Source organism: Medicago sativa, chromosome 8, assembly GCF_051527215.1.
Source record: "Medicago sativa cultivar Bolivia chromosome 8, Bolivia_mono, whole genome shotgun sequence".
In the NCBI taxonomy this organism is placed as follows: domain Eukaryota; kingdom Viridiplantae; phylum Streptophyta; class Magnoliopsida; order Fabales; family Fabaceae; genus Medicago; species Medicago sativa.
In genome coordinates this window covers 41,253,118-41,277,989 of record NC_140756.1, presented here as the reverse complement: position 1 = coordinate 41,277,989, position 24,872 = coordinate 41,253,118, and the positions used below count along the sequence as shown (strand labels likewise).

The window sequence follows — 24,872 nt, the reverse complement described above, 5'->3', positions numbered from 1 at the left end:
CATCAATATTATATTTGAGTTGTAACCAAAAAATTAAATATATTGGAGTAAGTCTATATTTCTTTACTGAAAACAAAAATTCAACATTAAATTAGAAGTGCCTTCAATGTTTAATTATTATTAAATTAAATTTGCATTTAAAAAACAAAAAGCTATCAATGGCCAGCGGTTGAATAGCATCCTTGTGCTGCCATAGGTAACAGGTTCGATTTCGATTCCTGTGTGAGCCATATTTAAGATTTTTAACATTTTCAGTTTCTAACCAAAAAAAAAAAAACGCGAGTTTGACCTTTGACCCGGTTTTCCGTACCGATTCGACAACCGGTTTGATGACATGGCACCGAGTCAATTGCATGGGCGATCCAATAACTGGCTCGAACCGGTCATGTGTCCGGTTCATGGTCGGACCGGTTGAACCGGCCGGTCCGAGCCGGTTTTTAAAACTATGTAATAATTTGTTTTATGTAGCAAAATAATTTACTCAATAAATTTTTTAAAAACAATTCAAGATTTATATTTTAAATATAAAATCAAGGGATATGCACTTTGAGTGTAATGTTATTTTACACTGACATCTAATCACAACTTTTAAATTTCTCAGAGCATACTATACACAAAACAAAAAAAATGAAAAAGTAATTTAACGCAGATATCTAGGCAAGTTATTGTAAAATAATTTTACATTGACAACGAATATCTTTTAATCTCTTAAATATTTCATTCAAATGTCATAACTTCAAATAAAGTTGACGTTTCATAGAAAAGAGATTACATTTTATGTTTATTTCTTTTTAAGAAAAAATTATTCTATGCATAGAAACAATATAATACAAAGTTTATTTTATGCATAGAACTTTTCAAGAAAAAATTATTCTATGCATAGAAACAATATAATACAAAGTTTATTTTATGCATAGAACTTTTCAATTTTATTTTGTTTTTAACCCTTCAGGGGTAAGGGGCCCTATAATACAGAGTTTGGTTGAAAGATAAGTAAAATCTAAATAAAAATTGTTTCATCGAGGAAGTTCTCCTGAACAATTCGTCTATGGTTAAACAATTTTTCTATTCAAACTCATGAATCACTTGAGTCAAATTGCTTGGTTAAAGAATTTTTCAATTATATATTGATTGTTATTTATGAGGAGTGTTATTTGAACAACCAATATGGTGACAACTTATTTGACAACCATATTTTATAAAGAAAAAAGTGGTATTGGCACGAAAACCATAGCAATAGAGAGATAAAGTAAAAGATAATGTGAGTATGAGAGATAAAGTTGTTGCAAAAGTTGTCACTAAATGGATGTTCAAATATCATTTCTCTTATAATTATATAAATTTTTCAAAAAAACTCTAATTCTAATATTTGATAAAAAAAAATAAACTTTTTAAGTTAAAAATAACAATATTAGAATTAGAATTAGAGTTTCTAATTTTATTGTTCTGTTCGTTCTTCTGCATCTCCTTGTGGTATTGTTTTCTTCTCTTCTCTGCTGCATTTTGATATATTCCTCCCAGAAATGATAATCATACACAAAATTAGAGACAAATATACGACACCATTCACTGTTACCTAATACATATGTATTTTTATTTATTTTCTCCTCCTTTCCTTCTTTCTTATTTATGGGCATCTTTCCCTCGTTTCTTTTCCCTCTTGTTTCTTTTTTGTTCCCTCTTTCTGATTCACTCATTTCCTATGAGAAAGAACTGATCATCTTTCATTCACTAGTAGTTGCTCATCACTCCTTCATCTTTGTGCAGTGCCACCCTCTCATGCTATTTTCGGTCACTCCAGCTCCCGCCGTAACGCCGTATTCCTCCACTGTTCCTCCTTGTTTTCATGCTCAGGTTCTTACCTTTCTCTACTCTTGTTTTTAGAATTTTAGTAGCTTGTAGTTATTGTTTTACCTTGGTTGAGGAAAACGTACGTTTGATTCATAAATAGATAGGAAAAAAAAATTCTAAACCCAAATAATTTTTGTTTTATTCCCACTTATTATCTCATTTCATTACTTCCTTCTTCCATTTTTATCATGGGGTGAGATGGTCCCTTCATCATTTTCGTTTTCCCCCAATTTCAAATCACAAACCCTAAATTTTTGAATTGACTAAATAATAAAATTGATTCAGGTTTTATATAATGAATATGCTCAATATTAATTTTCTGAACTTAATTTCATGATTACAGACTTAGACATTGCTAATACTTAAATCTGATACCCCATAATTTGATACCCTCCTTTGTATTACAATTTTTCTCTTATATTTCTCTGTTATGTTTTTCTGCTGTGTTGTGATGTTTCTTTCTAATGACAAAGTATGTGAGGTACATTATGTGTGCTTATCTCGACGAAGTCCACGCTTACATTTTGAGTTATTTTGTGCAGATTTGGGGTGTCAATTGCCCCCACAATTGAACATTCATGGATGATCCAAATGCTTTTGTGGATTGTGGTAGTATTCGTGATGAAGGCATAGAACAACTTTAATGTTGAAGATGAAGATGCATTGTGGGAGCCTAAAACAGATATGTGTTTTTCTAGCATAGATGATGTTAAATCATTTTATAGAGAATACGCTTTGAGAAAGGGTTTTGATTGGAAGATTAGAACATCGAGAAAAGGAAATGATGGGGAGGTATGCTACTTAATTCTTGCATGCACAAGAGATCGGGCTAAAGTGACGAAAAGTGTATGTACATTGAAGACACGTCCGACAATGGGAAAAAGTTGTCCTGCTAAGATTTGTATCAAGTTGAAAGCAGATGGATTGTGGTACATTAAAAAATTTGAGCCTAATCATTCTCATCATACCAGCCCTACAAAGGCAAGGTTGTTCAAGGCTAACAAGAATATGGACTTGCATGTAAAGAGGACAATTCAAATCAATGATGATGCAGGTGTGAGGATCAACAAGACTTTTCAATCTCTTGTTAAAGATGCAGGTGGGCATGAAAATGTACCATTTAATGAAAGAGATGTGAGGAATTATGTTAACAAGGAACAACGTGCAATTGGAAAAGAAGGTGATGGCAAGGCCTTGATAAACTATTTTTGTCAAATGAGGGAACAAAATCCAAATTTCTTTTATGAAATAGATTTGGATGACGATTTTCATGTAAGGAATGTCTTTTGGGCTGATGCAAGAAGTAGGGCTGCTTATGAGTATTTTGGAGATGTTGTAACTTTCGACACAACATATTTGACCAACAAATATGATATGCCTTTTGCTGTTTTTGTTGGTGTGAATCACCATGGTCAATCAACATTACTTGGATGTGGGTTGCTATCAGGAGAAGACACAGAGTCGTTTGTATGGCTTTTTAATTCATGGTTTCGTTGTATGCTGGGAAAGCCCCCTGTTGGTATTGTGACTGACCAATGTAAGGCAATGCAAAATGCAATCGAGGCAGTTTTCCCTACAACTCGCCACAGGTTATGGCATATAATGAAAAAAATTGCCGAAAAACTCAGCGGATATGGTGATTATAAAAGGATTAAGTTTGCAATGAAAGAAGTTGTTTATGATACGTTCACAGTAGATGATTTTGAAGAGAAATGGTGTTCCTTCATCGAAAAATTTGAGCTTCAACAAAATCATTGGTTGACTGGGTTGTATAATGAACGTCATAGATGGGTACCAACCTTGTTAAGAAATTATTTTTGGACATGTATGTCAACAACTCAACGAAGTGAGAGCATACACGCTTTTTTTGATGGTTATATCAATTCAACGACAAGTCTAAATCAATTTACGAAACAATATGATAATGCTCTCCGTAGTCGAGCAGAAAAAGAATTTGAAGCTGATTTTAATTCGATGAATACCACAATTTCTTGCGGGTCAAACTCGTCAATTGAAAAGCAATTCCAAGGTGAGTATACTCATGCTAAATTTAAGGAGGTTCAAGTTGAATTTAGATCTAAAATGAATTGTGCTTCTTCATTGAACATTGCGGAGGGCTGCTTTGCCACATATCATGTGTTGGAGGATGTGTTAGTTGGGGATAGAACGAAAGAACATGTATTTAAAGTTGTGTTTAATCGAGAAAACCATGATCTTAGTTGTGAATGCTCATTGTTTGAATTTAGAGGTATTTTGTGTCGGCATGTGTTATGTGTGTGTGCTCAAGAGAGGGTTAAAAACGTACCAGAGAAGTATGTTTTTACTAGATGGAAGAAAAATATTAAAAGGAAGCATACATATATTAAGACCAGTTATTGTGTGACACAATTGAAGCCACAAATGGAGAGGTTTGACAAATTACGCAAGCATTTCTACGAGGTTGCTGAAGTAGCGGCAGAGTTTGAAGACACATCTAAGGACCTCTATGAAATTTTACATCGGTTTACTTCTGATTTACCCACCAGGAATGCTACAACTGAAAATGTTATAGGAAGTTTCAATGGTGACTCAAATCCAAACAATGGTATTGAAAGTTTCAATGGTGACTCAAATCCAAACAATGGTATTGAAATTCACAGTCCATTGCGGGTTAAACGTAAAGGCCGCCCTCCATCAAAAAGGAAAATGTCTGCAATCGAAAAAGTTGTTAAGAAGCCAAGTAAACGATCCAAACAGAGTGATGGCAGAGGAACTAATATATGTTTTATTTTATTTATAAGTTTTGTAATTACCATGTATATATGGATATTGCATCTTAATTTTCTGTTTGTCCAAATTTGTAGGACACCAATTCTGAAAGAGTGACAAATCAGTTTGACAACAACATCTACATTGAACCATATGTTGATGTTGTAAGTGGTGGAGATTTGCTAGATGCAAGTACAATGGTAGTTAACTAGTATGAACAGCTCTAATATTTTTTGGACAAAAGCTAAAGCACTCATTGCTAAGAAGATGAAGTGGCCCTTTTGTGTGTATATAACAAGACTTTTATAACAATGATATTGTGTTTTTTGGTGGCCAAATCATGGGGACAAAGGTTAATTCATGATCATGAATTTCGGTTTTTTTTTTTGGGAAAACATGTTTAAAACATGTTTGTAAAGTTAACATTAGGTACAATGCTAGTTAACTTATGTAATTTAACTTTTATTTTGTGATGTAATTAATCAACCATGAAAATGGTATGGTAGTAATGGACAAAATTAGTGAACAATATAAGGTAGCAATGTTATTTTGCAAGTTTATGTCAATGAAATATCACTGGTGTGTGCTTCTTATGTGTCTTGTATCATTATAAGGTAAAAAAATAGTCAGAACTTAAAATTTAAGCATAGAAAAAAGACGCGGTTATCTTTTGTTAAATATCATGTATTCTCTTCAAAGATTTGGTTAATTTGCAAATTTCCGCAGTCGCCTTGTTAACAGTACCAGCAGCGAACTATTGTTTCTATTTTATTGTGGCAGTCCTGTTATTTGGTTGGTGCATTGGTCGAGACGGTTGGTTGGTGTCCTGGACCAGTTTGAGAGTGCGACAGACCTGTTTGGAAGTGTTTTATCTGTCACTTTAGTGCTGATTGTGAGGCAACTGTATGCGTTTTTGGGCTTTAGGGAGCAGCTGTTAGTTTTCTTGGTTCATCCCAAAACAAAGCTTACATATCCTGGTCTTGTTGGTTTCACTCATTTCCATTGTGAAATAATTTGTATGAATTATTTAGCTTGTTCTCTTTTCTGAAAAATCGTGATTGATAGAGCTGTAATGATTATCTGAGCCATACATTATACATGTTAATCTTATGTTTTAGATTGGCTTATGATTATGGTATATTCAAATTTAGTTTATTTGTTTTTAATCTGAGCCCTTGTTTACAAGGAGAACTACATAATCATAATTTGAATTAGAATGGTTAAGATCTTGACAGTTATGTTTAACTAATCTAGTATGAGATGTGTTTTGCATAAATTTGTTAAATGAAGTGTAATTTTCTATTGTGTGTTCTGGTTTTGTTTGTACCAATGATGTTTTTTAACAATCCAACTTGTCTGAGGTTGTAGTTAACCCAAGATCTTGTTCGCAGACTGAAATTGAACCAGTAGTCACAATAAATTTCGAAAGCAATCATTGCCATTATCATAATACAATACATTTCCATTTTGATACAAATACTATGATGTTCACCAATACATTTCCATTTCGACGAGTCTATGCAAGGTGCACAAAAGAACTCGCAGCAATGGAAAAGATAAGATATAACAATGGTGCCGCCTATATGCGTAACAACTCCACCAAAGAGAAACAAAAAACCACCAAAAACCCGAACAAGGTATCGGACATTGAGGCTGAGATATACATTTATAACGAAGCATACCACCGCCTCAAGTTCGAAGACATCCCAATAAAAAATCTAGCCGCAAAAACACCCTGACAACCTAAACCAGCATGCGTATATCAGTCACAACAGGACAATAAAAACTTGCTGCATGACCGCAGTAGCAAAACTAGATGGCAAAAAAACTCCCAGCAGGCGCATATGCATATCAGTCCCAGCAGTACAAGAACCTGCTGCATAAGTTTGTAGACATTTTTTTCACTGCAAAAGGCAAACACAGTCATGAAACAAATCAATACAATGTTCACTGACAAAAGAAATATAGTTTCAAAGGGAAATTAAATGTTTTACCTTTTTCTTTTTAATACCCATACCATCAAAAGAAAAACTAAAAAACACATTGATGAAAATGAGTTGGAGATTTGAGATTTACCTATATCAATTTGCTTCAGTCAATGGTGAAAAATTTGAGGAGCATGATTTGAGAAATGGAGATAAGAGAGAGGTTCGATTGAAATGGGACGTTGTAGTGACAACTCGGATTATGGTGGCGGCGCAAAGAACAGGGAACTCGCCGACCTAGTCATGCGTGCTCTCTTTCTCTAACCGTTCTCTTGCCACCGACCACCGCCTATATTCCGTTTTCTAATTTTGCAGGTTTGTAGAGAAGATGAAGGGAAAATGGTATTGTAGACAATGTTGACGATGATGGTAGTGTTAAGGACGGTGTTATGGTGGTGGTGAGGATGGATCTGGGCTCAGTTCTCTCTCGTCGGAGTTCTGAACCGATCTGAGTTCAGTTTTGAATGGATCTGGAGCATGAGATCGATGACTGTGGGCGATTCAAGGTGCGATGATGAAGATGGCAGGCACGATGCAGGTGGTAAACGATGAGGAAGGTGGAGGTGGTGGTGAGAGAGAGAAGAGAAGAGAGAGTGATAACACGGTGGCTGAGAAGAGAAAGAGAAGATACAGAGAAGGGAGAAGGAAGAGTGTAACATTTTTACAAAATTGCCACTGCTTTATGGGTGAAATGTCAAAATTGCCATGGTGTTGTATTTGTGTCTTGTCATTTGTGTTTAGTTATCATTTCTGTATTCCTCCTGCATTGTTTTTTTTTTCATGATGATTTTGTTGTCTGTACTTTGTACTTTCTTAGCAGCAGTACACCCTTTTCGTCGCCACAACTATGAACATGTTTTCTTCACTGTTGCTCTTGTTTCATTTAATTCCGGCTGCTCTTGGTGTTGGGATCAGAGTGCGCAAAGCGGAATATGCGGAAGCTTAAATTATCTCTTTTTGTGGAACTTGAACAATCCAATTTACCATCACAACCAACAACAATAGTAGCAACAATAAAAAGGAGTAAAAAACTGTAAATGAGAACACCAGAATTTTTACGTGGAAAACTCCTCTCAATGTGAGAGAATAAAAACCACGGGACCTAGTCCAGCCAAAAACTTCCACTATCACAATAATGGTTACAATCAATGTCTTCCTAAACCTCTAGGAACTGACAATCATCAAATAATCACCAACTATGGTGATTCTAACAACCAGAGAGCAAACCCTAAATAGGTATCCCAAACAGACACAAAGAGAAGACAAAACTTCTTAGAAAAATTATATAAGTATCAAACTAGGTAACAAAAATAACATACTCAAATTTCAGCCGAAACAGATATCGTTTGCCGAACACACTTTTGTCACCGGAACCCACAATTTCTTCCTCTTTGCCGTAACCGTAACACTCTCTGTTTTCTTCACTGTGCGCGGCTCACTTTTGTTTTCATGCTGCACACCCACACTGTTCTGAAACTAGGGAAAAAACAATTCCCTTTATAACACCACACACACATCACGTGTGGGCCTAGCCCATCACACATAGCACACACACATATATTTTTCTATTTTGTTAAATAAATGTGTGGTCCCACTTGAGGAGGGACCCACCCAACAATTCTCCCCCTCACGACTCAAGTGGACAATCAGTTGTCTTTTCAACAACTATGTCGCAAACATTAACATTCTTCATTACTTGAGAATCAGAAACAAGTGCTCTATCATCAATTGCAATAGCAACTCCTTCAGCAGTGTACCTCTCCAAAGGTTTTCTAACTTGGGTGGTTTTTATCTGTGCAACAGGCTCAACCTCAGACTGCACCTCTCCCCCGTGACAAATTTCACGGTCTTCATCATGAGTTGGATCAACAACAATAACTGTATCAATGTCTTTCAACCGCTGGTCTTCAATGAACTCAGCCTCACAACATCTGATAAGTTTCTTCAAAACAGGATCATACAACCTGTAACCAACTCCATCTAGGCCATAGCCTAGAAACACACACTGTTGACTCTTCACAAAAGCTTTGCATCCAAAAACACGTAAATGGTCATAAGAAACATTCTTACCTGACCAAATCATCTCTGGTACTTCATGTTGCAAGGATACACATGGTGAAAGATTCAAGACATGCACAATTGTGCTCAATGCTTCACCCCAAAACGGTTCTGGAAGCCCTCCATCTAACAACAAACAATTAACTCTTTCCACCAATATTTTATTCGTCCGTTCAGCAACGCCATTAAAACGTAAAGACCTCTGATATCTAATCAAGTTCTCTCTACAATAAACTCCAATTTTTCTCAGAAAGTCACCTCCATTATCTATGCATATGCACTTCAACTTCTTCCCAGTTTCACGCTCAATTGAAACCTTAAATTTCTTAAACATGCTCAAAACATCATTTTTACTCTTCAATGTGTAAACCCAAGTCTTTCTTGAATGGTCATCAACAAAACTCAGAAAGTATGCGCTTCCCCCAATTGTTCTTGTCTTCATAGGACCACATAAATGACAATGCACCAAATCAAGAATTTCTGGTCTTCTAGGTGAGTGAACCTCAAAAGAAACTTTGATTTTCTTCTCAACAAAACAGTGATCACATTTCTTCAAGTGTGGATTACTCATGTCAGACAACACATTACTTTTGCATAGCTTAACCATGTCTTTCTCACCCATGTGACACAACCTCTTATGCCACAACTCAACTTTCTCAGCTGATTCAACCACATGCACATCTTTAATTACTTTTGCATGTGTCAAGTAAAGGTTAAAACATTTTTTACCTCTTGCAACAATCATAGATCCCTTGGAAAGTTTCCAAGAATCCCTCGAGAACAAGTTGTCATAACCTTCATCACATAGTTTAGCCACAGAAAGCAAATTCAACCGGATGTCTGGAACATGCTTCACATCCTTGAGAGTTAACTTTGTCCCATTGGACATCTCCAAATTAACATCCCCAAGGCCAACACACTTTAACACATCTTTATTAGCCAACTTCACATCACCAAATTCACCTGAAGTATATGAGCAAAAAACATCTCTCCTGGAAGTGACATGTGTTGAAGTACCACTGTCAATCACCCAACTGGATGCACTAGCAATAATATCATGTTCTTCAACAAGAAGCAATTCATCATCATATGTCAGAATAGTCGAGCCACCATCTGAATCTTCTTCTTTTTTTTACCTTTACCTTTGTCCTCATTCTCCTTTTTCAAATCCCAACAAAATCTTTGTTTATGCCTCTTTCTACCACAATTGTAACACTCAATAACTTTCTTGGAATTACTTCTGCTTTGGTCTCTATTACCTGAATGCCGGTTCATGTTTCTCCCCCTTGATTCAGTAACCAATACCCCTGACTCCAAAGATGAGTCCTGAGACTTTCTTCTCATTTCCTCATTCAAAACACTACTTTTGACAAGGTCCATTGACAACACACCATCAGAAGCAGAATTAGACAAAGACATTCTAAATGTCTCCCACGAGTCGGGCAATGAACCGAGAAGAAACAAACCTTGAATTTCATCATCAAACTTAATACCCATAGCAAATAACTGATTCATAATTCCTTAAAAAGTATTCAAATGATCTGCAGACGAAGTCCCTTCTTGGAGCTTCAAACCTAACATTTTCTTTATAAGAAACATCTTGTTATTACCTGTCTTCTTCGCATACAATTGCTCAAGCTTATCCCATAATGATTTTGCATTGTTATCCCCACTAATGTGGTTCAAAACATTGTCATCAACCCACCGACGAATGTATCCACACACCTGTCTATGTAGTAGAGTCCACTCATCATCAGTCTTCTCTTTAGGCTTCGCTGCAACAAACACAGGTTCATGATATTTCCTAACATAAAGCAGATCCTCCATCTTAGTTTTCCAAAGGGCATAATCCGATCCATTCAAAGACAACATACGAGTTGTGTTGACTTCCATTGTTCGCCAAAAATTAATTTCCACAAAAAGAACCGAAGCTCTGATGCCAGTTGTTGGGATCAGAGTGCGCAAAGCGGAATATGCGGAACCTTAAATTATCTCTTTTTGTGGAACCTGAACAATCCAATTTACCATCACAACCAACAACAACAGTAGCAACAATAAAAAGGAGTAAAAAACTGTAAATGAGAACACCAGAATTTTTACGTGGAAAACTCCTCTCAATGTGAGAGAATAAAAACCACGGGACCTAGTCCAGCCAAAAACTTCCACTATCACAATAATGGTTACAATCAATGTCTTCCTAAACCTCTAGGAACTGACAATCATCAAATAATCACCAACTATGGTGATTCTAACAACCAGAGAGCAAACCCTAAATAGGTATCCCAAACACACACAAAGAGAAGACAAAACTTCTTAGAAAAATTATCTAAGTATCAAACTAGGTAACAAAAATAACATACTCAAATTCAGCCGAAACAGATATCGTTTGCCGAACACACTTTTGTCACCGGAACCCACAATTTCTTCCTCTTTGCCGTAACACTCTCTGTTTTCTTCACTGTGCGCGGCTCACTTTTGTTTTCACGCTGCACACCCACACTGTTCTGAAACTAGGGAAAAAACAATTCCCTTTATAACACCACACACACATCACGTGTGGGCCTAGCCCATCACACATAGCACACACACATATATTTTTCTATTTTGTTAAATAAATGTGTGGTCCCACTTGAGGAGGACCCACCCAACACTTGGTTCACTACATCCTTTGGGTATCAATCTCCACTTAATTTAATTTTTGCTGTTATATTTTCTCTGCATTATGGGTTTCTCGATTTGGATTTTCGGTTTTATTCTAGTTAAACTATCTTATATACTTGCTATGAATACTAAATCATAAAGTAGAATTGTTTTTGTTTTTTGTTGCATGCCTTTAGATTTTCAAGTGTTAAGTTTATATTGCTAGTTTATTATCAGCAAGGTTTCTTGGAGGTGCCGACCTAGTCGGGATGTCTAAGCTTCTCATTGATGTCTTCCTCACTCTTAGTTTAGTAAAAAAAAAAAATCCGCAAGGCTATGTTTATTTATTTGGGTTGGAGTTAGATGTGTCCTAATTTGAATTAAGTTATTATATTCACTTGCATAAAGTTTGTTTTTCTCTCTAAATTGTTCATATGTTCTATGTTCTATTTTAGTACATCTATATAGTGCCGCTTTTCCTAAGATATCTCGGATATATTGTTTGCTTAAATTTCTAGGGCAAAAGGGTCTTGCTTCACAAAGGAATGTATTCGCCTTACAACAAATCAAAGCAGCAACAAACAACTTCGATGAATCTCTCAAGATTGGCGAAGGAGAATTTGGTCCAGTTTACAAGGTATATGATGCACAATTTAACGATCCTCACGAACAATAATCATAATAAGTTGTAACTGGGTTAATCATAAGTGCATACTGTTTCACGAAATGCAGGGCGTTCTATTAGATGGCACAATTGTAGCGATTAAACAGTTATCTTCTGAATCAAAGCAAGGAACTCGTGAATTTACTAATGAGATAGGAATTATGTTAAGTTTACAACACCCATTATGTTAAGTTTACAACACCCTAATATTGTTAAGCTCCATGGCTTATACGAAGAAGATGATCAGATGTTGTTGATATATGAATACATGGAAAACAACAACCTTGCTCATGCACTATTTGGTAATTACTTTTCTGTGTCCACGTTTTATTGTTGCTAACTTACTTATATGTTCATAATAGTAGAAACGTACAAAAGGTGTTTAAACTATGTATGTGTTTGGTACTATTATATGGTCTTGAAAATTGCTTTTGATTAAAATTGAGTTTAACCTGAAATTATTTAGGTTTGAATTCATTTATAGTAAAAGTGATTTTGTAAAGACATATTATTTGAATAGTTCTATTAAAATGAATTTTGAGCTGGTAATTTCTAACAAAAAAATCAGCTGAATGAGTAACCGGCTCCAAAATAAAAGTGTGTTGATCATTATGGCCAGCCCATGTCGTTTATATGTTATTTTGTTGAAAAAGATTGTTATGGAGTTTGAAATTTTAATTTATATGTTAATGGGTGTTTATTATAAAATATATGTCATTTTGTTTTTTAAATTCAATTTTGATTTTTCGTAGACTCATACGAGTCTACGAGTCGAATTTATATGTCGAGTCTACATAATGTTTTTGAGTCAATGCATCCTCGCTAGTCTATCAACCTTGGACCTACCTACTATCTCTAACGCGGTAGCACCTAGACATAATTTAAACCATGTCCCTTAGATAGTAAGGCCCTCAAACAAAATCAAAAGATCAATTGTTGAACACTACATCATCGATAAAGCATTAAGAACATATTTATATTAAACACTATATTGAATGCATAAATCATATAAAACCAACCAGACTAATAATTCTACAAAGATTCTAATGGCAGTTTGTATCATCATATTTATTTTTCTTTCATTTAAACTTTTAGAACTAGAAAAATTATTTCTCATTTTTTTTTCCTTCCATTTTCTAAAGAAAGGACCCATAAATGATATTAATTTGTAAAGGGAAATGTTAACTTGTGCCCTTAAGGCACAAGTTAAGGAATCAAATATAGAAATAATGTATTGGAATGTGTGCATTTCATTTAATCTTTGACTTTTTAATGAATTCAATGCACAAAATTTTATAGAATATTTCTTCTTTTGGAGTTCTTAACATGTGCCCTAAGGGCACAAGTTAACACTACCCGTTTGTACTCCCTCCGTTTCAAAATGAGTGTCGTTTTAGCTAAAAAAAATTGTTTCAAAATGAATGTCACTTTCAGTTTCCAATGCAATAACAACTTTTTCTTTTCAATTGTACCCTCCAATTAATACTCTGCATACTACTTCCAAAGTATTACTTTTAAAACTAACCAATAATTAATAAGGATAATTTGGTAAAATAATCATTCTCATTCTTTTAATCATTGCATTCTTAATATGTGTGTAAACACCTAAAACGACATTCATTTTGAAACGGAGGGAGTAAATCATTGCCTTCTATATTATTCAACCAATAGTAGTAACTAGTAAGTAGTTGCTTCTTTGACATGTACTTCTTTTGGCCCCCACAAATGCGCAAATTGTTCGGATCGTAACCACCAAACACCATTTTTTGGGTTTTTAAAAGGCTTCCCAAAAGTCATTTTTTAGGATAAAGAGAAAATAGGGAGGCCAAAAGAGCACGCATCCTTTCTCTTTTGTATAAGGCAGTAGCTTATTTTGGTGGCTAATCAGCTTAAAAATGGTATATGGGTCCTAAGCCCCTATAGATCTCATCAAGCTCTCAATTTTATGGCTCAATGGTTCAACGTTTGTTAATTTCTGAGAGGGAAAAAGATAAGAGATGGAATATTTACTTAAAATGGAAACATTGCTAATAAACTCAAAAACCATATTTAAAAATGGTACATGTTTAATCTTCAAAGGTACACAAAAAAAGGTCCTATCAAGATTCAACAAAGAACCTTGGATAAAAAACAATACAATACAGTAATGAGATACATCTACAGACAATATAAACATCAAATGAAATACATTCAAAGTAGCAACTAAAGCAAAAAGCTCGATGTTCAGTGAAATGGACAAGAATGATCAGTGTTTGTCATATACTCATATTTCATTCCATGCTCTAAACAACATACACCTATGTCTTTATCTCTGCAACTGTATTCTCTTATCCCTAATTGGCAAATCAATGGGCTGCTGCGCTTCATGTGGATGATCTGGGCCGCTATAAACCTTCAGGCGTGTAAATAGAGTCCTGCCAAGCTGCATACACCAACCCTTGGTTACTGTAGATTCAACTATATACAACACCTTTTTTGTTTACAAAAATAGTATCCAAAAATCAATTTAAAGAGATAAGGAACCCTCTTAAGAATAAACACAAGTTATTCAGTCTTTCTGAGAAGTAAGCACCACAAAAACAACCAATGAACTTGACAGGACGATTTTGTTCAAAGAAAGACCATGAGTATAAATTGTATACAGTGTTAGGATATAGAATAGTAGAGTAGTTAAAGTAGGATTATCATGTATAAACAGGGAGGTTTTGGAGGTTTTGGAGTTAGAAAGCGGATGATTGAATATTGTAAATATTGTAAACATTGTGAAATAGAGTAGCGACTCTATTGTGAAGGGGAGAGATTTTCTCCTATTCTTTCTTTTCTTTTTTTTTAAAAAAATTGTTCTTTCTATTCCATTCAGTTCTTGGGTTCCTCCTAACAGTTGCTCAACCTGCCTGATCCTCGAGAGAGTTTCAGCATTGCAAGATGGATAAAAATTCAGCCAAGATGGATGAAATGCAGAATACCCTGACAGAAATTAAAGATATTCTACTTGAATTGACAGGCCAGAGTAAGCCGGTAGTGGTTGCGGAATACTCTGCACGTTAAATCCGTTGCAGAGGAGAATGAAGAAGCAGAAAACAATTGTGAAGATGGGGGTCTGAAGACCAATAATCTGTAACAAGATCAAAAAGAGAAGAAATCTGATGACAAGGTGGTGTAGCCAAAGCAAGACAAATCACAAATTTGGTCCAAAAATAATTTTAACCTAGCATTGATGAGGGGTATAAGGAAAAAGTCAAGAAGAGTGAAGACGGAGCAGAGGCGAAGTGCAACCCACTGTCAAGATGGAGAAAACAACCTTTTGGTGGCCAAGATATGGTGCAGGAAGCCAGAAGTAATAACAATGGAAAAGGAGAAATGGGAGGTTAACAACAAGCAAGAAAAAGAGTGAAGAATACCAACCTGAATGCAATAGAAGAACCGCCGGATGTGAATCGGCACAGCGGAGAAGATGGTTCACGATAAAGATGCAAAAAATGGATTCTTGCATGTTAGTCTGACCGCCACCGAAAGTCTGAAACCATCAGGTGGTGGTAGATGCAAGGTAACTATCGAGGAAGGAATATGGTTCCGTCTCATACCTTCAAAGTCGAAGTTGTGCTAATTGGGTCGTGGACGAAAATAGTAGCACCGTTATTCATTATGTGACGGAGGGCATCGAAATAGAAAGGTTGATGTCAAAAGGTTTGGAGCCGACAACAAGGTGAATGGATGGGTCTTAAGAAGGTCGAACAACCCACCACCACTATTCAACCCACTAGATTCAAGCTTGGTAGTGGAAAGGAAGGGAACACCGGTGAAGACAAAGTCTACTTTCAGGCATCCCTTTCAAACCAAAAGGTGTACTCTCTAAGGGTTTCCTTTCAAACCAAAAACGTGTACTCTCAGGCATGCATAGACTGTGAGATTTCCTTTCATTCTTCACTTCTATATTCTTCCATCAGTTATGGAAATGAATCTAGTACGTGTGATATGTTTTTGTCATAAAAATTAAACACATAGTTTAGATTTATATTCAACTTCTCTATGCATCAATGATCCATCTTAACATGTCTACTGTACAAGTCTCTTGGAAAAACATTAAACTTTGTTGAACTTACCCTCCCTTTTGGAAGCATGCCACGAACAGCATGTTCAATAATTCTTTCAGGAATTCTGTTCTGCAGCTGGTCAAATGTCTCGACTGTCATACCACCAGGTCGACCTGAGTGCCGCCGATAAAGCTTCTGGGTCCTCTTTTTCCCACTGACAGCAACCTTTTCTGCATTTATCTACACAACCCCAGTTAAAATAATAGGCCAAGACTTCAGAAAGCAATCGTGAAACAGAACATTATTGACAATACTCCTAGCATAAAACTTCATGAGAAGGGTGAGCCTCATAAACATAGTCATTAATGTGAAAAGCAAGTTTTATAAACAATACAGCCATTTTATAGGAGATTTTGTTTCCTCTATTGATATTTTAGTTTTTTTTTTTTTTTTTTGTGGAAAATTGAAATCTGTCGCCAAATCATTAGTCATACATGCCTATAATTAAAATTTAAAATCAAATGCATAATAAATAAACTTCCTTACAATCTATAGAATGTAGAAAGCGGAGAAGTCATTAACATCAGATATACATAACAAAAAGAACATGTCTTGCAGCTTCCCATTATGATCGAAAAAACATGACAAACATTCAGACATAACAAGATTAAGAGCAGCTTCATCAAGACTTTTCAGAACATGCAATAAAGCAATACATTAACTACAAACTAAGTTGAGTGAGAATCAATATACAAAATTGTGAAATGTGATCCAAATTTCTTTGTCAATGTGACATTATTATAGCAAAGGGCTAAATATGTGTTAGTAAACCACTCACTAAGAGTACTAGTATTTAGGAAGAGGAAGAGTGGTAAGACGATATTGGAATTAAATAGAGGAGCAGGTATAAAAACAGGGAAGACAGTTAACAACTGTACAATGGATGGTATATTACAAGAAAAAAGACTGAAATAATTAGAGAAATAAGGCCTGTTATAAATAAGAAAACGGGTAAAGTGGCTGAGATATCTTGACATTTGAAATTTTGAATAAGTGCTGAGGCCTTTGGGTCTAAGGAGACGCATTCCCTTGATGTTTTGCAGTGCTCTAACTTCCCAAATAGGGCTTATCTCCGTCTTTTTTACAAATAAAATACCAGTTTCTATCAGAATGATGATAGCAATTTGAAGGGAAATGACACCGAGCCTCTACGCCATTTCATGGTGACTTACCGCAAAAAGGAAAGGCTAAAATGCAAGAAACTTCATTAACCTATATGTCCGTTTCAAAAAACTTCTTTGGTTTGAGATTCAACTTGACTCCTTCTACTTACAAAACAGTCCATCATATATTGCATAAGTTCCATCCATTTTAAACCAAAAGAAAATTAACAAGAAAGATGTTCAACTAAAACTTGACTTATATAACAAATAAGCTTATTCAGTAGAAGTAGTAAACCATAAAACAACACTTCCATGCCAATTGCAAATAATGAATGCAGAAATACGTACCACAATTACAAATGCACCCATGTCCACACTAGGTGTATAAGTCACTAGATTTTTCCCTCGGATGTGATTCGCAATTGTTGATGCTAGTCTTCCAAGAATTTTATCTGTAGCATCAACAATATACCACGTTTTCGCTGTATTGACATGATCCGAAGCTTTTGGATACCAGGTTGTGTTCCAAATGTCCTGCAATCATTACTCTTTTCAGTTAGGCCGCTTCAAATACATTAATTCGAAAAAAGCATCAACCAAGTTAAAAGCTTTAAAAATAATACAAGACATGGATACCGACGTAAAGATTTAAAGCAATTTCAACTTTCAATCATTCCAAAAAATAAAAACTGAAAAGAAAAAATTGGATGAAGTAATAACCTATACATTTCCAAGCTAATTAAACTAATGAGACAAGAAATGTAGGCATAAATGAAGTAAATTAACATGGATTTACATGTTAATTTACTTCAATTACGAGAAATGAATACTGGTAAAGTGTTAATTACAAACCAGAAAGAAGATAATAAGGCTTAATTACCATAAAATTATAATAAAATTTAAAAATGATGGATTTAAACAAACACTAAAATTTGAAAGTTTTGACAATAAAAATTGAGACTTTTCTATTCCATATGGTAGATTACAGAGACCCAGAAAATTAATACCAGAAAATTTCAACAAAATCATATAGAACAACACTTTGTGTGTAAAATGAACAAAACCCATTAACAAAAAAAGAGAGAGAAGTTATACCGGGCCTTGAAAGCGGGGCTCAGGTTCAACACAAATGAAGCGAGGATCTTCTTCAACTATGGAAGTGTCCTGCTGAGAATGGACAATGAAAGATGGAGTACGAATTGAAGAAGATGATAATGAAAGGTTTGAAAGTGGTAATTGAGAAGCAAGAAAGGAAGATTTAGAAGTTGAATTTTTGTGATGAGAGAATGAAGAAGATGAAGGGAACGTCACTGATGGTGAACCACACAGCAAGGACATTGTCGCAGTTGATGGATATTGTTGTGTGCTCACTCTATCTTTACTGGGAGGGATAATGTATGTAGAGCGAGTGTGGGATAGATATGCCTATATTATATTGTAATAATCACTTTTTAAAATCATTTTCAAGTACTCTTTCACTAGAAATAAATAGATATAATATTATTAAGTTTATCGAATAATTGTGATTGGATGGATTCATGTAATGCGATTATGTAAATATATTTGTTACATCATGTTAACAATGGAAAAAGAAAAAAAAATGATATAACCATAATGAAGGCACGCTTAAAATACATAAGGTAAAATAAATTAAGTGATAACTCTCAAACATAAAAGTGGATTAAGCTACCACATGTGATAATTAAAAGCAAAATTAGGATGATTTGCCTTAACCACCAGAATGATTAGAGCTTACCTTTATCTATAAGCTAAAGTGCACTTTTCCCCCCTTAACTTTCAAAAACTTGCAATTTTGGCCCCCTAACTATGAAAACTACAATTTTGGCCCCCTAAGTTTTAGCCCCATTGCAAATTTGGTCCTTTTCGTCAATTTTGACCGGTCAATGTCCATGTGGCATGCCACGTGGGTAATTATTAAATTAAAAAAATAAAAAAAGCCACTTAATCATTTTTTAATTAAATAAATAAAAAATCTAATTAAAAATATTTAAAAAATCAGGAAAATTGAAAAATTAATAAAAAAATTGAAAAAAATTCTGAAAATATTAAAAAATTCTGGAAAAATGAAAAATTAATAAAAAAATAAAAAATTCAGGAAAATTGAAAAATTAATAAAAATGAAAAAATTGAAAAAATTTAAAAATTCTGGAAAAATAAAAAAAATCTGAAAAAATACGGGAAAAATTAATAAAAATAAAAAATGATTAAAAAAATAAAATAATCTAATAAAATGAAAAATAATGAAAAAAATAAAAAAGATTAAAAAATTCTGAAAATATTAAAAAATTCTGGAAAAATGAAAAATTAATAAAAAATATTAAAAAATTTCGAAATTTTCGAAAAAATTAAAAAGATTAATATTTTTAAAAAAAATGAAATTTTTGAAATTAATTTCGAAATTTTCATTAGTATATATGTCGACTTAGGTTTTTTCAGTGTATTTATTTCCAAAAAAAATTCCGGGAATTTTTGTGTATTTATAAACCGGAAATTTTTGTGTATTTATAAACCGAGAATAAGGGAAAAAATATGTGTATTTATAAACCGAGCTTAGGTATTTTGTGTATTTTTCGAAATTTCGAAATTTTCAATAGTATTTTTTCCTGGAATTTTTGTGTATTTATAAACCGGGAATTTTGGTGTATTTATAAACCGGGAATTTTACAATGAAAATTTCGAAATATGCATATTACAATGAAAATTTTGAAATTTTTTTAAATATTTTCCAGAATTTTTATTTTTCATTATTTTTCATTTTATTAGATTATTTTATTTTTTTTAATCATTTTTTATTTATATTAATTTTTCCAGAATTTTTAAATTTTTTCCGTATTTTTTCATTTTTATTAATTTTTCATTTTTCCAGAATTTTTTAATATTTTCAGAATTTGTTTTCAATTTTTTTATTAATTTTCATATTTTTCTTCAATTTTTTTTATTATTTTTGATTTTTCCAGAATTTTTTAATATTTTTTCTGATGTTTTTTAATATTTTTAATTAGATTTTTTATTTATTTAATTAAAAAAAGATTAAATGGCTTTTTTATTTTTTTTTAATTTAATAATTACCCACGTGGCATGCCACATGGGCATTGACCGGTCAAAATTGACCAAAAGGACCAAATTTGCAATGGGGCTAAAACTTAGGGGGCTAAAACTTAGGGGGCCAAAATTGTAGTTTTCATAGTTAGGGGGCCAAAATTGCAAGTTTTTGAAAGTTAAGGGAGGAAAAGTGCACTTTAGCCTTATCTATAAGTTGAATGATTGAATTCCTTTTTGTTGAAAAACTCTAGCGTTCCTGTCATGCCAAATAATCCAAACGCAAGAAAGTCAAATTAAGTAAAAAGTAGAACAAATGTTTTTTGAGAAGCCACCTAACGATCGGAGCTGGTGTAGTTGAAACCACTCCGAGCCAATTATAAATTTCATACCAAATTTGTCCCAAATAGTCACAGGTCAAAAACAGATGATCATATTCCTTTTCTGAGCCACAACCTCTTGAGCAAAAAAAAAAACATATTTGGTTGAAAAACCCTTTGCCTGATTAAGTTATCGGTTGTTGGAAGGCGGATTTGCAAAAGACGTCACGCAAAGATGTTGACTTTTAGAGGAACTTTCTTGTGCCAAAGAGTATTATGATCATTGTTTGACGGTTGGTCCCTTGAAGTCAAAAAGTTGTAGACGCTAGTAACGTTGTATTTTGAAGAGGTATGAAGTTGCCAAATCCACTTGTCATTCATATCAGTCTGCAAAACAATTGGTAATAAAATAGCACAACATTCCCTCCCCAGATCTTCCTCCCAAGCCAACAACCTCCTATGTCATTTCTAAGCCACTGCTCCCTCCCCTCATCATAACGAAAACATGTATGCCACAGTCGCTAATTTGTTATCAGAAATATCAAAAAGGCGACTGAATATATCCTTCAAAATTCCTTCTTCTAACGAATGATCCCGCCAAAATAAAGTTCTCACTCCATCCCCCACCTCACCTCGTATATGATCTGTAAACCAACTATCAACCCCATCTCCATAACCTCTCTGAACGCTAAGCAAATTATTCCACAGCACCGAAGCTAATCTCCCCCCATCGCCTAGAGATCCACCCTCTACACCATAACGCGTTGTTAAAACTCTATACCACAAACAACCTTTTTCCTCCCTCAACCTCCAACACCATTTGCCAAGTAAAGATAAGTTAAACTCTCTAATCCTCCTAACCCCCAGACCTTCATCCTCCTTTTTGAGACAAAACTCGACCATGAGAAACCATTTTTGCTCGATTTTTTTCACTCGTAAGACCCTAAGTCTGTGCCAACCGCCCGCTGAATAGAATTTGGTCACGGTTAGTATCGTTTTCGGTCAGGTCTGATATAGCTGCTCACCCCTAACTCATACCTAGAAACAACTCTGGTGGTGGACGGCAGTTCCGGCATGGCAGACACATGCCATTGGCTGTGTGTTAATGACATTGTAGCTTCGACAGATGTGACAGCACCTCCAAAGACCTTTGCAGCGGCTTTAGGAGGCAAGCATTTGACTAATGACACTCCATTTCCAACTACCTGTATCAATGGAGATGCTTTATGTATTTTAATTGGTCAAGATGAATATTAACGAGGTTTGGCTGAGTGCCAGAACGCTCTTAGGGGACGTTTGGCCTTGAATAAAAGGGACAAACCGTATACAGTGTGGGACTTAAGCACCAAATTGGTCAAGATATGGAAAACTACAGCTAAATAGAAAATGGTATCGCTTGGCAAGGGTTTCTATGATTTCCATTTTTAGATGGCTGACGATTTGCATAAAATTTGGGAAGCAGGCACCATAAATCTTAAGCCGGGTTTTCTCCGCTTATCTCAGTGGACCAAGGACTTTAATTTCTATTCGCAGAGGCAGACGCATGCATCGATTTGGATTTGTTTGGTTGAATTGCCACAAGAATATTGGTTGGAAAGAGCTTTGAAGGAAATTGCAAGTGTGGTTGGCACTCCTATTGATTTAGACGGCCCGACACACAACAGATCTTTTGGCCATTATGCAAGAATATTGGTGGATATCAACTTATCTAAGAGGACCTTTGGTAAAATTCTAGTGGAACGGGAATGTTTTGCATTTAAGGTGGAAGTTCAATATGAGTGGCGGCCTCTTTTCTGCCATCATTGCTATGTTATTAGACATAATGTTACTAATTGTAAGTTGATACACCCGTAGGCAGCAAAAGAGAAGCAAGATCATGGGAAACAACCAGTGGTGATCGTGTCTGATCCACTTAGGCCAACACAGGTGCATCATGGTGATGTTGGTGTTTCCACCTCGGCTAATGGAGGTACTATGGCTTGGGTACCAGTTGTTGTTGCGTCTACTGCAATGGCTACTCAAACTCAGAATGTTGTTGTCGTGCCCAGTAATACTTTGTCCTCAAATTCCTTCAATTTTGCTTTGCAAAATGTATATGATCACATTCCTCAAGAGATACTGCCTCACCCGACTATCCTTGTGTTGGATTTGGTTTCCCAAGTAGCGCACGATGACGTGCATTCAGATGTTGTGGAGCAGGAGCATCCGGAATTGCAGGAGATGGTGTAGATTCCCAAGGTTTTTGATGCCACAGTTGCACTTTCATCCCAATTGTTGTTGGTTTCCCAAGTAGCGCACATTGACGTGCATTCTGATGTTGTAGAGCAGGAGCATTTTGAATCGTGGGAGATGGAGGAGATTCCCAAGGTTTGAGATGTGACTGCTACACTTTCATCACCTGTAGAGCACGATGACTTGCACGAGATTTCTGTTGAGTTGGTTTCCTCTGCTTATGGAATGGAGGTGTCACCGGTTCAAATAGATCAACATGTTGTACGCATGATGACGTGCATTCAAGTTCCCCTACTGGCCCTCTCATAGTTTGGTCCATTCCCGTTGAGTCGGTTATGGTAACAAATGTTGAGGGGCGGTCTAAGGAGGTGGCTACGGCTATGGTGACGCAAGTTATGGATTCAGATAGTTTGATTTCGGCAGCACAGGAAGACATTCACAGCAATCTGAGAATTCAGCAAGATATGGAATTATGACGCCTTGTTCGTGAATATGATAAGGAGACGGCTGAAATGTCATTCACGTCGGTTTTATCTAAGAAGCAGAAGCAACACCTAAAGAAAGTGAAAATTGGTAAGCGTCGTACAGAACCCACTCTTGAGGTGCGCCCTCTCTGACTGATCACTGATTTTTTTTGTATTGGAATGTTTGAGGTTTTGGTAACTTAGACACGAAAATTTCTAAAAAAAAATTCATTTGTCTCATAATGTGATTATTTTTTTGGCTGAACCTATGATTAATTTTGTCCACGAAGGTAATTGTTGTGCTGATAAGTTAGCTAATATTGGTCACTTGATCCATGGTGAGGTTTGGTTATCGGTTTTACCTCCTGACCTACATGCGGAGTTTTATTTGGACCGTTGTCGTATGCCTCGCTACAGGTTTCCTTAAGCGGTGGTTTGCTTTTTGTTTCCTTTTTTATTATTTCTTTTTCTTTTAGGGTTTTGGTATAATCCCTCCTCTTGTAAATATTTTTCCCCCTTTTTTAATAATATTTGAGTTTGGCGGCATAGGATGGGGATTCTACGGAGTGCCAACCTAGTTGGGATGTCGTTGCTTCCCCTTGATACCTGTCTTTTCTCCTGGTTTTGCGAAAAAAAAGGTCAAATAGCTAAAATTCTTTTATCCAAGCTTTTACAATGTCCAAAATAAACTAAATATTCAAAGTGCTTTTCGAATCAACTCTCATTTCTAAGCACTATTTTTTATTAAATCAAATAGTTCGTAAATCATTTAAAATTCACATATAAACTCTACTCAACCAACCATGTTTAGGCATGTTTGTACATAAGATAATCTACCTGGACAACTTCTAAGTTGAGTTACATCAATATTCTTCTTATATGAGAACTTCAAAGTCTTTTATGTCTGACTTTGATTGTGTTCCTATCATTCTTATTAGATCATAAACATCTTGTAGATAACATAACATTAAGAATGAGACGCATACCAATTTGGGTGGAACGATTTAGCTTTTTCAAAAGAAAAAAAACAAGAATGAGACACATTTTTATATTCCTAAGTTCATCGGATTGTTCTCGAAGGCCTCCAACATCGATTTCCTCTCAATTCATAATGAAACTTCAAGGTAGTGCCTAACTTGAAATTAGCAAAATCACTAATTGAATAAATAAATAAATTTAAATCACAAAAATATAAAATAGATAAATATATAAAATACATTGAAAATATAGAGGTGAAAATAAATATATAACAGTTGATAACAATTAACACTTTACTACTATAAACAAACTTCAAAATTATAAATAATTAATTTTAATATGATTTTATTGAAAAAATATTATATTTTATCCATACAAAACAGTTGATATGATAATATTATGAATCTTAAATTAACTTATGCAAATATTACACAAGTTGTCATTTCATAGGCTTCTTGGGTAGCAATGATGCAACAAAAGAAAAACATAAATATGCTCTCTTCTTTTCTCGTCATCCACATGAAAAATAGCATATCCATATTAAATGATAAAAAAAATTATGAAAGAAAGATAAAAAAAAAAAAAAAGAAGAAAAAAAAGTAGACTAATGAGCATTCTATCAATAAAAAAAATGGATGGTAAAATATTTGACAAATCTATATAACGAAGTAACTT

At 34.7% G+C, this 24,872-nt stretch overlaps 2 protein-coding genes and 1 long non-coding RNA gene across 3 annotated transcripts; 1 reads left to right on the top strand and 2 right to left on the bottom strand.

The window, feature by feature from the left end:
- The first annotated feature begins 2,429 nt into the window (after nt 1-2,429).
- LOC146899155 (protein FAR1-RELATED SEQUENCE 5-like) lies at nt 2,430-4,811 on the top strand. Its single transcript, XM_085736700.1, has 4 exons — nt 2,430-2,460; nt 2,504-2,905; nt 2,951-4,554; nt 4,695-4,811. Exons 1-4 carry the CDS (start codon nt 2,430-2,432, stop codon nt 4,809-4,811), a joined length of 2,154 nt encoding a protein of 717 aa, XP_085592826.1.
- Nucleotides 4,812-6,019: 1,208 nt separating this feature from the next.
- On the bottom strand, nt 6,020-7,132 carry LOC146899154 (uncharacterized). Its single transcript, XR_015021286.1, has 2 exons — nt 6,676-7,132; nt 6,020-6,503 (listed from the first exon to the last, which is right to left on the bottom strand). It is a non-coding gene; the product is annotated as an uncharacterized LOC146899154 (long non-coding RNA).
- Nucleotides 7,133-13,951: 6,819 nt separating this feature from the next.
- On the bottom strand, nt 13,952-18,542 carry EMB1473 (Ribosomal protein L13 family protein). Its single transcript, XM_085731897.1, has 4 exons — nt 18,239-18,542; nt 17,492-17,677; nt 16,050-16,220; nt 13,952-14,368 (listed from the first exon to the last, which is right to left on the bottom strand). The coding sequence occupies exons 1-4, from the start codon at nt 18,479-18,481 to the stop codon at nt 14,252-14,254; spliced, it is 717 nt and encodes a 238-aa protein (XP_085588023.1). The 5' UTR covers nt 18,482-18,542; the 3' UTR covers nt 13,952-14,251.
- Nucleotides 18,543-24,872: the final 6,330 nt, after the last annotated feature.

Coding starts and splice junctions, on each gene's coding strand:
- LOC146899155 (XM_085736700.1), top strand. CDS start 2,430: ATGGATGATCCAAATGCTTTTGTGGATTGTG. Junction 2,461..2,503: donor AAATGCTTTTGTGGATTGTG/GTAGTATTCGTG, acceptor TTAATGTTGAAG/ATGAAGATGCATTGTGGGAG. Junction 4,555..4,694: donor AAATGTCTGCAATCGAAAAA/GTTGTTAAGAAG, acceptor CCAAATTTGTAG/GACACCAATTCTGAAAGAGT.
- EMB1473 (XM_085731897.1), bottom strand. CDS start 18,481: ATGTCCTTGCTGTGTGGTTCACCATCAGTGACGTTCCCTTCATCTTCT. Junction 17,678..18,238: donor AGCCCCGCTTTCAAGGCCCG/GTATAACTTCTC, acceptor TAATGATTGCAG/GACATTTGGAACACAACCTG. Junction 14,369..16,049: donor GCATGCTTCCAAAAGGGAGG/GTAAGTTCAACA, acceptor TGGTGTATGCAG/CTTGGCAGGACTCTATTTAC.